The sequence below is a fragment of the Oryx dammah genome, unplaced genomic scaffold (genome assembly GCF_014754425.2).
Source record: "Oryx dammah isolate SB20612 unplaced genomic scaffold, SCBI_Odam_1.1 HiC_scaffold_13, whole genome shotgun sequence".
Classification (NCBI taxonomy): Eukaryota; Metazoa; Chordata; class Mammalia; order Artiodactyla; family Bovidae; genus Oryx; species Oryx dammah.
This window is the reverse complement of record NW_024070197.1, coordinates 8238342-8251207: the sequence shown is the minus strand read 5'-3', so window position 1 is coordinate 8251207 and position 12866 is coordinate 8238342. Positions and strand designations below refer to the sequence as shown.

Sequence of the window (12866 nt, the reverse complement as noted above, 5' to 3'; positions counted from 1 at the left end):
TTACCATCAGAGAATTCATACTGGAGAGAAGCCTTATAAATGTAAGGTATGTGGCAAAGACTTTAGCAAGCAGTCATATCTTACTCGCCATCAGATAATTCATACTGGAGAGAGGCCTTATAAATGTAAGGATTGTGGCAAAGCATTTCACCAGTGCTCAGATCTTATGTACCATCAGAAAATTCATACTGGAGAGAAACCTTATAAATGTACAGAATGTGAGAAATCCTTTAGTTATAACTCAATTCTTACTAACCACCAGCGAATTCATACTGGAGAGAAGCCTTATAAATGTAAGGAATGTGGCAAGGCGTTTAGACAGCGCTCATGTCTTGCTAAACATCAAGTAATCCATACTGGAGAGAAGCCTTATAAATGTAAGGAATGTGGCAAGGCGTTTAGACAGCACTCATGTCTTTCTAAACATCAAGTAATCCATACTGGAGAGAAGCCTTATAAATGTAAAGAATGCGGAAAAGCCTTCGGTTACCACTCATCTCTTAGTGAACACCAGAGAATTCATACTGGAGAGAAGCCTTACAAATGTAAAGAATGTGGAAAAGCCTTCATCAAGCAATCACATCTTACTCAACATCAGAGAATTCATACTGGAGGAAAAACCTTACAAATGTAAGGAAAGTGGCAAAGGTTTTAATGAGAGCTCTCACCTTATTAGACACCAGAGACCATGTACTGGAGAGAAACCCTAGTAATAACTGATGGAAGAGGTTTGTCCTAAACATACACTTCAGAAAATAAAACACCATTTACTTAAGAAAGATAAGGAATGACATAAAGAAAATGTAGTAAAGTATTTAATAAAAATTAAATCTAAATAAATACCAGAAATTGCACACTGGAAGAACTGAAAGTTGCTCAGTCGTGTCCAACTCTTTTCAACCCCATGGACTGTGTCTATGGAATTCTCCAGGCCAGAATAGTGGAGTGGGAGGCAGTTTCATTACCAACTGAGCTGTCAGGGATGGCCGCACAATAGAAAGCATTTCATCAATCCTGTTTTTTGAAGATCCTCTTCAGGAGAAGTATTGTAGATAGTAATCCATAGTTAAAACAGATACAAAATTGATATGTTAGTATGGATCACAAGATGAAGGTTGGTATTTAGAAATGTATAATTATTAGTAATATATCTTTGTATATATTGACGTGATTTGTGATTATTTGAAAACCAAAATAAATGTGGTTCAATGCTCAAATTACTCCATGCTGCTATGCTTCATTTCTAGTGTGTATGCAAAGTTATGTTTTTGATGGTTGTATCTCAAAGATGAGACAAGGCCTTCTATCCTAGGGAGAAGTCATTTATATTTATTCTCCATTAGAAGATTAAGGACACAGTAATTTAACATGTAGATCTAAATGGAGGTGTTAGTCATTCATGTCAAACATCCCTATAGGTCACCATGAGGTAAGTGTTCAGGGAGTAACTCCACATATTAAAGTAAGATGTACATTTTCAGTAGTTATGTCACTTGCTTTTTAAGTAAAATACAATGACAGTTCACTAAAACCTTGATGTTATCTTTATAATATCAACAGAAGTCATGAATATTAGTTGACATGTTTCAAATAAAGACATCTCTGATCCCCTAGAAATATATGGAAACCCCTCCCAGAAAAGTCATGTAACTAGTGTATGTCTTGTTTCGTAAATGATTAACCTCCATTTTGTAACCATAGGAATCACAGTTCTCAGATCATTGTATCAGAGGAATGAATATCGTAGTTTATGCTTATAATCTGTATTTCACTCAGTTACACAGTGGGTTGGAACAGATTTTATTTTGATTGTGTGATATGACATGTTAGGAAAACTGGATGGTTTCTTGTGATGAAGTTGGTGTGTAATGAAGTGTTAACCTACTGATTTAAGGTTGAAGGGAAAATAGCTAACAATAATCTCTTTGTTAGCACAGAGGGATGATATCTGTAAGAATTAGTTTCCATACTGCCTTTAAGCCTCAAATAATTGGATATTTCCCATCATTTCTCCATTGTACTTTTTCCCCCTCTCTGGAACTGCTAGGACATTGTGATGGTTCTAAGAAGGATCATACAGAGTATTGTTGAGAGTTTACCTGGACTACTCCATGCTGTTGCTGCCTCAGCGTCTGTCTGGTGAGCAGGCAGCCTGCAGGTCCTTGAACTCACACCAGCCAGTCCTGGGAACACCTGCACTAGAGGACCACCCACCTTGAGACCAGCAATCTTGAGGAACCCCAGGGTCTACTGCACAGGCCCCCCCTTCATTGCCACCCTCAGAGCTCATCAGATTCCTGCTCCTCTTGGTTTGAATGGACCCATCCACACTCAGCCTGGGGAACTCACAGCAATTCACCCAAGATCTCTTAGAAAGGCCTGAACCCCAAGTACTGGAGCTTTCTCTGCTTGGTCCTAACCTTGACCTAAGAAATTCCTGCCTTAGAACCTCCTCTCTTGAGAGGTCTCAGGTGTGCTGAGGGTGAGGGCTGAAGCTCAGGGCTACTGAGTGTGGGTCTTGAGGGAGATGCATCAAAATAAACAGGGAACTTGCTGAAGACTCATTTCATGGTCCCTCTTCATACCTGCAGATTTATAACTTCTTAGAGTGGGGACCTGACTTCGAGGGGTTCATATTCACTGCAATGGTTCAGAAAGAACCTTGTAAGTGGTTTCAACCCGGTTTCCTATCAAGATCACCTGACCAGTGTTAAGCGATAACCTCCCCACAGAGTTCTCTCTTGGTCCTGTGGGAGCATCAGTGTGGTGTGTAGGAAGTGCTCCAGGGGATTCTAAGGGGAGGCCCGGGTTAAGGACGTGGCTCCTGGTCCATTTCTGAGAGCTGAGGCCTGGGTTCAGTCTGAGGAGAGGCTGCAGCGTTGGTCTAGCTGGATTTGGACCAGGGAAGTCAGTCAGCTCACATCATCTGTGTGAGCAGAGGGTTAGGAGCTCTCTATGGGGAGAGAACAATCAAGAAATAAATTCACAGGCTGGTCTCCAGGTAGGAGGTGATTGTTCCCGAACCTCTCCTGAGACAGGACAGGAGAGGTGGGTCTTTTCAGCTTTTCAAGGTCCTTCTCTCTGTAGGTGAAGTAGTTGCAGGTTAAAGAGCTCTGCGGATGCCTTTGAAGGTATTTTCTCAAGATGCAGAGGTGTGTTTGCTACATGACATCCCCAGAGAAGACAGAGCAGGAGGAAGAAGAGGAGGAAATGGCAGCTTCTCAGGTCCATGTTCTGTTCCGGGCCTGGGGCTGTGTCTGGTTTTTCTCCTGAAATGCCTGGACTGAGAATCCGCAAACCTTTAGCTCTCTGCTTCTAATGTTTCTGCCTGGGGTGTTTGTTATCCACTTCTTATTTTTTCCTTTTCTTCTTATCATAGTGAAGACCGGCTCTTTAGACCACCTCTCCCTTGTGTCCCAGATCCTGTTCTCCATTGGCTGTATCCTGGCTTTCTATAGAACATGATGAATTCCCAACCTGAATGAGTGACTTTCAGCTGGTGAACATATTCCCTTTGTGAGAGATCAACACGGAAAGGCACTGGAATCCGAGATTCACAATGGGATGTGGTTCAGTGTTGGGATCTTCGGGAAGTAGGGGAAATGCCATGATGAGTTCACACGTGGATACAATTCAGCTCTTTAGGAGTTAGAAAATGCTCTTATATATTGAATCAACACAGTGATCCAGAATTTTTCAGAAAATGTGCAGAACTAAAAAGAAAACTAGGAGACACTGTCCTCTGTAATGCTAAGGCTTACTAGTTAAACACACTGTTAGGATACAAAACAGAGGACGTATATATAAAATGAATTTTGCATAAAACTGATATCTTTTTGTTCAATCCAGTTCAGTCGCTCAGTCGTGTCCGACTCTTTGAGACCCCATGAATTGCAGCACGCCAGGCCTCCCTGTCCATCACCAACTCCCGGAGTTCACTTAGACTCACATCCATCGAGTCAGTGATGCCATCCAGCCATCTCATCCTCTGTCATTCCCTTCTCCTGCCCCCAATCCCTCCCAGCATCAGTCTTTTCTAATGAGTCAACTCTTCGCATCAGGTGGCCAAAGTACTGGAGCTTCAGCTTTAGCATCATTCCTTCCAAAGAAATCCCAGGGTTGATCTCCTTCAGAATGGACTGGTTGGATCTCCCTGCAGTCCAAGGGACTCTCAAGAGTCTTCTCCAACACCACAGTTCAAAAGCATCAATTCTTCGGCATTCAGCCTTTTTCACAGTCCAACTCTCACATCCATACATGACCACAGGAAAAGCATAGCCTTGACTAGACGGACCTTAGTTGGCAAAGCAATGTCTCTGCTTTTGAATATGCTATCTAGGTTGGTCATAACTTTTCTTCCAAGGAGTAAGCGTCTTTTAATTTCATGGCTGCAGTCTCCATCTGCAGTGATTTTGGAGCCCAAAAAAATAAAGTCTGACACTGTTTCCACTGTTTCCCCATCTATTTCCCATGAAGTGATGGGACCAGATGCCATGATTTTCCTTTTTTGAATGTTGAATCTTAAGCCAACTTTTTCACTCTCCTCTTTCACTTTTATCATGAGGCTTTTTAGTTCTTCTTCCCTTTCTGCCATAAGGGTGGTGTCATCTGCATATCTGAGATTATTGTTATTTCTCCCGACAATCTTGATTCCAGCTTGTGTTTCTTCCAGTCCAGCGTTTCTCATGACGTACTCTGCATAGAAGTTAAATAAGCAGGGTGACAATATACAGCCTTGCCGTACTCCACTTCCTATTTGGAACCAGTCTGTTGTTCCATGTCCAGTTCTAACTGTTGCTTCCTGACCTGCATACAGATTTCTCAAGAGGCAGGTCAGGTGGTCTGGTATTCCCATCTCTCTCAAAATTTTTCCACAGTTTATTATGATTCATACAGTCAAAGGCTTTGGCATAGTCAATAAAGCAGAAATAGATGTTTTTCTGGAACTCTTTTGCTTTTTCCATGATACAGTGGATGTTGGCAATTTGATCTCTGCTTCCTCTGCCTTTTCTAAATCCAGCTTGAACATCAGGAAGTTCACAGTTCACGTATTGCTGAAGCCTGGCTTGGAGAATTTTGAGCATTACTTTACTAGCATGTGAGATGAGTGCAATTGTGCAGTAGTTTGAGCATTCTTTGGCATTGCCTTTCTCTGGGATTGGAATAAAAACTGATCTTTTCCAGTCCTGTGGCCACTGCTGAGTTTTCCAAATTTGCTGGCATATTGAGTGCAGCACTTTCACAGCATCATCTTTCAGGATTTGAAACAGCTCAACTGGAATTCCATCACCTCCACTAGCTTTGTTCATAGTGATGCTTTCTAAGGCCCACTTGACTTCACATTCCAGGATGTGTGGCTCTAGGTGAGTGATTAGGTTCAAGTTATAATTTCCTTCTTTTCTCCTAAATGCCCAGGCTCTGATAGTGCATCTTCCGTGTGATCCATTTGCACCGTGACACATGCTGTCCACTGGCTCTGGTGATTTCTCTGAGATTATCAGGCTAGGAAGTTCATTTTTTTCCCCTCTGTCTTTAAACAAGGCTGTGGAAAAATAGAATGGGAAATGTGTGAAAACCCTCTCAGTTTTGGAGAAATTCCACGTCTTTTTGATTCTCTTTGCTTTTGAAAATGAACGCTCCCTGTGTTGATGATAGATGGGTTTTGGGAGTGGGCATTTTCATCACTCAAGCCCAGATGTGATGTTTCCAGTACACTCCATGCTCATATCACACATAGTCTTCTTATTCACATATTTTTTTCAAAATATTTGCAGTAATCATATTGGTGCTAATCTGTTTTCACCTGTGTTGATTTTCTCAGATACAGCTCAACAAAATGATACAGTTTGTCAAGAAATTAAAGTTTCAGAACCAAAAGCTCTAATTTATCTTATACCGTTGTATATGTTTGCACCCTAGTGTATTTAAATATACAAAGAGTATCATTCACAAGTAGATGTATATATTTTAACCCATTAAAAATAATCTTGATTTTATTGACATGAATCAATACAGTTCAGTTGCTCAGTCGTGTCCAACTCCTTGCGACCCCATGAACCACAGCATGCCAGGTCTCCCTGTCCATCACCAACTCCTGGAGTTTACCCAAACTCATGTCCATTGAGTCAGTGATGCCATCCAACCATCTCATCCTCTGTCGTCCCCTTTTCCTCGTGCCTTCAATCTTTCCCAACATCAGGGTCTTTTCAAATGAGTCAGCTTTTCGCATCAGATGACAAAAATATTGGAGTTTCAGCTTTAGCATCAGTCCTTCCAATGAACACCCTGGACTGATCTCCTTTAGGATAGACTGGTTGGATCTCCTTGCAGTCCAAGGGACTCTCAAGAGTCTTCTCCGACACCACAGTTCAAAAGTATCAGTTCTTCTGTGCTCAGCTTTCTTTATAGTCCAACTCTCACATCCATACAAGACCACTGGAAAAACCGTAGCCTTGACTGGATGGACCTTTGTGGACAAAGTAATGTCTCTGCTTTTTAATATATGCTGTCTAGGTTGGTCATAACTTTCCTTCCAAGGAGTAGGTATTTTTTAATTTCATGTCTGCAATCACCATCTGCAGTGATTTTGGAGCCCCCAAAATAAAGTCAGCCACTGTTTCCACTGTTTCTCCATCTATTTGCCATGAAGTGATGGGACTGGATGCTGTGATCTTAGTTTTCTGACTGTTAGCTTTTCTTTAGTACTCTTAATAAGTATATAGTCTCATTTTAATATATGTCTGTATGCTTGAAAATGTTAAAATTATTATTTTTTCTTGTTTTGGTATTCTCCCCAGTTATATAAATTTCTTTTTTAAAAAAATACACATATTTATGTGTTTGGCTGAATTGTGTCTTGGTTGTAGCCAGCAGAATCTTGGATCCATGTGGGAGACTTTGTTGCAGCAGGCAAACTTTAGCTGTGGTGTTTGGGACCTAGTTCTCTAACAAGGGGCTGAAGCCAGCCCCCTGACTGGGGAGCTTGGACTACCAGGGAAGACCCTATAAAAACTTGCATAAACTTTCTTTAGTGTTCTCTGTGTATTTGTGTTTTACTAGTTAAATTTTAGTTCACATAAACTGAAGCAAAATTCAAGATCTGTCATTTAATGAATGTTTGACAAAATATTTGCAAAAAGGTGGAACAACCGTGCTGTTGATTTTATATTATTTATGTGGTGCATTCAAGACTCTGTAAAAACTGTTAGAAAGACATATAGCATATACTAAATAGTTAAAGGAGTATTGCTGCTATGGGTACTATTCTATCAGACCCATCAATTTTGTAAAATTGACACAACTGAAGTGACTTAGCAGCAGCAGCGGCAGCAGTATTTGTGAAAACGTTTTGTTTGTAAATTTGATTACTTAAAGGTAAAATTAATCACTATATTGCCCAACTGCTCTTCATTTAGTTGTTCCTGTAGGTTTCTATCTTGACTTCTCCTCTACACCGTACTCCTTTGTCATCTCATTTCGTCCAGTGTTCTGTGTTTGTGGGCTCTGTTCTGCAGGCTGCAGATCCTAGTTCCTCTTGCTCTGGTGTCTGCCCCCTGGTGGGTGAGGTGGTCCAGAGACTTATGCCCTTGTTCCCTTGATAGGGAGTGGATTGTTACTATTGTGAGCAGAGCCTGCCTGAATACTGAGGGGCTCTTTGTCTTTCCTCTGTGGCTGTCACTGCCCTGTCAGGGGTGGGGTCTGCTCCCTGATTAGTGGAGTAGGGTCCCCAGATCTGTTTCTTAGCTGTGCTTAGCTTAGCTGATCTGTGGTGCTTCTGATCTAGTGGGACTGGAGCACACCCACTGGGAGAGAAGCCACTGAGGACTGCTCCTCTGGGGATGTGCACCTCGGAGCATGCTCTGTGGGTCATCTTTCATGTGTTGTGCGAGCTCTCATGTCACCCTGTGTTGGCATTGATCTTGGCCCCACCTGAACCATGGGCACGATGGCACTTGACCCTTGTGTCTCTCAGTTGCTGTTTTCACCAGGTCACCAGCATAGACCCGTGGTAGTCATGTCCCGGGTGTACATTCATTGTGGAGCCGGACCCCCTGCAGTGCTATGGGAACAATTTAGACTGTGACCTGGCCCAACCGCCTCATGTGCAGGCCTACAAAGTCTACAGTTGGCTAAAGCCAGACTGGTCTTGACTGCCAGAGCCTCGTTTCCATCCAGATGTTCTGTCGGGGCTGAGTTTACAAAGCCCGTTGTGGGGTGTAACACCATGGTTTGTACAGCTGCAAGGAGAGATCTCAGCTTTTCTTTCTTAGTGGTGAGAGGGTAACAGGCAGGAAGGCCAGGGGTCTCCAAAAGGAGGAAATAGCCTGCAAGTGGCAGACATTTTTATCTCTCTTAAGCAGCAGGAGAAAACAAACTAGAGATATTTTTTCCTTCTCTATACAAATTTAAAAGATAGTTTCTCTTAAAATTCTGTGTTGCCATAGTGACACCTGGTTTCACCTGAAGTTAACCAATGCCTTTTTCTTATGGAAATGTTTATCTTAAGCTATGCCAATGTACTATGCATTTACCCCAAACTCTGTCTTCAAGTCAGTTCCGCCTTTTGGCTCAGAACCTACTTGATAAACCAGTATGTTATACTCTAATCTGTGTAAATAAAACTATTTGTATGGTGATCTGCCCTTCTTCAATATTCAAGTTAATCATTTTATGGCCCAAGATAAGCCATTTGGTGCCAAGATTATCCCAAAATACATCTTATGGGTGAGGGGCCTGGTGCCATTCTGAGTTTTGAAACATTCCTTTCTTTCATTAACAGGCTGCTTGTGACTATATAACGTCCAGCTAAAGACTAGCAGGGGGGTACTCTTTCTGCCCGCTTCTGATGCCTATGTCAGAAGCTTTCTCTATCTCCTTTATACTTTAATAAAATTTTGTTACACAAAAGCTCTGAGCCATCAAGCCTCATCTCTGGCCCCGGATTGAATTCTTCTCCTCCGGGGGCCAAGAATCCCGGCATCTTTGCCTAATTCAACAGCAACCTTTCACCTTGGGGGCTAGTCTGGGATCCTTCAGGACAAGGTAAGGATGCTTGGAGCTCTAGTTCTTTGTTCTCTTAGCGAACACGTTTTCTGCTGTGCTTTACCAACTCTACCATGTGCTTGTGTGAATAAATGACATGCCCTGCTCGAAACAAATAAAGAGCCCTGCTCTATGGTTCCACAGTGATCTCACAGGGCTTATGGCAGAAACCTGTCGGGGTGTTATACAGACCTGCCAATGCCAAGAGACACCCAATGACTCCTTTGGGAACCGACCAGAAATGGGCAAAGCGTGTGGACCGAACTCTCCTTTCTCGGTCAAACTTTTCGGTCTCTTTGACCATTTCATAACTCCTTGGGAATTAGAAGTACTAACCTAATCTATCGGATCTTAGACTTTCAAGGGACTTGTGATCTATACTGTTACTGTATACTGTGGCTTAGGTCCCAAACTTGGATTGGTAGTCAAGAAAGCACCTAGCCTTGCTAGAAATCGAAAGTTCAGAAGCTAGATGGAGCTCTAGCCCCAGGAACATCTCGGAGGGTAAAGGTTACTCAGATTGGGACTGCAATGGGTGTTTTTCCTTTGGTAACACTGGCTCCTAGTGGACCAGAGGAGGCTCTTATACTGGTGTGGTGATGCTTGAAAAGAACATCCCAGCTTTATGTTTGTGAGGGTCTTATTGTGGTCAGGATTATACTCAGGGTCGTGCACAGGCACTCGGGTGACGAACGTTTCCCCCAGTAATCTTAGCTTGGGGGGCATTCTGGAAGGTTAGTCTGATTGCACCCTGGGTGGCATCAGAGGCAAGCAAGGTTAAAGGTGAAGAGCTGGATGTGAGGTAGAGATATTATCAGGTCTACCCCTAGTACATCCCCACCCCGTCTCCGTGGTAAAACCGAGAGGGTCGAAGACAGCGCCTGCGTCGGTAAGAGACAGACTAAGTCCGACCAAAAAAAAAAAAAGCTTTTGGTGTAAAGTCTGTCTATACCCCCATCTAAAACAGAGAGACGCCTCCGGTAAAAAAGAAATGGCGCTGGTCGCTTTTTTTCTCTGTTACAGATGAGAGCTAACAATTCCAGTCTCATTCCTTTGAACTGTATCCTGAAAAACTAGGATAGATCCCCAGGGCTTAAAGAAGACACATCTGGTCTTCCTATGCGATACTACATGGCCACGGTATCCATTGGAGGACGGCAAACGGTGGCCAGTTGGAGGGTCTCTTAAGTATAATACTGTTTTATAATTAGACCGGTTCTGTAAAGAGCAAGGAAAATGGGTAAAAGTAACATATGTGTTGCCCTTTTTCTCTCTGCAAAATATGCCAGACTCATGTCCTAAGGGTATAGATTTGGGCGTAAAACCTCCAGCTCCCTCCTGTCCTCCTACTTTGCCCCCATGCCCGGGGCTCCAAGCTGAACAAACTGAAAGCCAGAAAACCCCCCTCAGAATGGCTGCTTTGGTCTCAGTGAAAATGCAAACTGAGATTCAAACTGCCCACGTAGAGGTCCAAACAACTCCTGTCTCAGTACGACCTCAGACTATTCTGGTTTCAGTAAAAACTCAAACCATCAAAGTAAGAGATGAGATGGAGGACAAGAGATGGAAAAAAAAAAAAAGAAGAAAGAAACAGGTTTCTCCAGTCTATCCCTGGGATCATATGCACAGAGCAGCCAGAGAGACTGAGGAACAGTCACACAAGCTGTTGCCTCTTTATGAAACACACACCGGGAAAAATAATCAATCTATGAGCGTTAATAAGCCTTTTTCTTATCAAAAAATACAAAAAATCAAGGAGGATCTGAGAGACTATTTAGAAGACCCAAGAAAATATATTAGAACTTTTAAAGGTGTTACTCTGCTTTATGACCTTCCTTGAAAAAATGTGATATATATCTTGGTACAAACACTGACTCCCAACTCAAAGACTCGAGTTTTGGGAAAAGCGGTTGCTTATGGAGATGAATGGCTTGGTAGTGAATCAGTAGGGAAGAGAGAGGATGAGATAGCGGCTCTCCCTACTGGGAATCAGGCGGTCCCAATTATAGAACCAGACTGGGACTACAACTCAGCTAAAGGAAGATGGGATCAGAGTCATTTTGTCAGATATATTCTTGAAGGACTCGGGCAGGCGCGTTCTAAGCCTTTAAACTATAACAAATTGGCAGACATAGAACAGGAGGAAAAGGAAGCTCCTGGTAAATTCCTAGATAGACTAAGAAAAGCTCTTTGCAGATTCACTGAGATTGATCCCGAAAGTGAAGAAGGAAAAGTGATCTTAAAAGATAGATTTATCACTCAGTCGGCTCCAGATATCCGCCATATAAAAATGGGCATATAGACCAAATCAGTCTTTAGATACTCTGTTACAACTGGCTCAGACGGTCTATTACAGTAGAAAATATGAAAAAAAAAAAAAAAAGACAAACAAAAAGGCAAAAGCCTTCACGATGGCTATGAAAAACTTTCTTAAACAGCCAGAAAAAATGCCCAGAGGGACCCAGGTGAAAAGGGATGGGCTTGCTATTACTGTGGAAAAGAGGGACACCTCAAACGAGATTGCCCTCAGACATCTAAGCCGCCCCCGGCTCCATGTCCTGTCTGCAAAAGACCACACTAGAAAAGAGACTGCCCTCAGAGGCATAGGTCTCCGGGGTCGGACTCTCAAGACAAGCAAGACTGAAGGTGTCCTGGGGTCTCCACACAAGCTCCCATCCTAATTACACCTGAGGAACCCTGGGTATTAATAATTGTGGAGGGCCAATCCGTCGATTTCCTCTTAGATACTAGGACAACTTACTCTGTGCTTACTGAAGCCCCTGGTCCACTTTCTTCCCGATCCGCTTCCTTAAAGAGACTGTCTAGACGAGCCAAAAGGTATTATTTCAGTTATTCTTTATCTTACAACTGGGATTCTGTGCTATTTTCATACGAGTTTCTGATCGTGCCAAAATCTCCCTCACCCCTTTTGGGGAGAGATATACTGAGCAATGTCCATGCCTCTGATTTTATGAATATAGAGCCCTCCCTTTCTCTCCCTCTAGTTAAACAAAATGTAAATCCTAAAATATGGGCTGATGAAAAATCTGTGGGTCGAACACAAAATGCTATTCCTATAGTTGTCAAGCTCAAAGACCCACACTTATTTCCACATAAAAAAACAGTATCCTCTGAAACCTGAAGTTAAAACAGGGTTAAAACCCATCATCAAAAACTTCAAAAAACAGAGACTATTACTTCCCTGTAACAGTCCTTACAACACTCCTATTTGGGGTATACAAAAATCAAATGATAAACAGAGACTAGTTCAAGATTTACGTGTAATAAATGAGGCTGTAGTTCCTTTCCACCCCGTGGTGCCTAATCCTTATACTCTATTGTCTGAAACTCCTGAAGGAGCCAAATATTTCTCAGTAATTGATTTAAAAGATGCCTTCTATTCAGTGCCTTTGGCAGAAGAAGTCAATTTCTATTTGCCTTTAAAGACCCTGCGAAGCCAGCTTCTCAGTTAACCTAGACAGTTTTGCCCCAGAGATTTTGTGACAGTCCTCACTTATTTAGACAAAGTTTGTCACGAGATCTGCAAAACTTTAATAACTCTGAAGCAGTGGTGTTACAATATGTAAATGAAATTTTGCTCTGTGCTGAGACAGAAGAAGCTTGTTAGCAAGCCTCAAAAGATTTCTTAAACTTTCTGGCAGGCTGTGGTTAACAAGACATCAAAAAAAGAGGCTCAGCTTTGTCAACAATCCGTTAGATATCTGGGCCTAATCATATCAAAAGGGACTAGGGCCATAGGCCCTAAAAAAATTAAACTTATACTAAATCATCCCCTACCTATGACTTTAAGACAATTGAAAAGA

The 12866-nt window shown here is 42.3% G+C and overlaps 1 protein-coding gene across 1 annotated transcript in view; it reads left to right on the top strand.

The window, feature by feature from the left end:
• LOC120871951 (zinc finger protein 724-like) overlaps positions 1-811 on the top strand; it is a 12610-nt gene extending 11799 nt beyond the window's left edge. Inside the window, 2 exon segments of the mRNA XM_040252011.1 lie at positions 208-613; positions 615-811. Of these exon segments, the coding sequence (XP_040107945.1) occupies positions 208-613; positions 615-710 (502 nt within the window). The 3' untranslated portion in view covers positions 711-811.
• Positions 812-12866: the final 12055 nt, after the last annotated feature.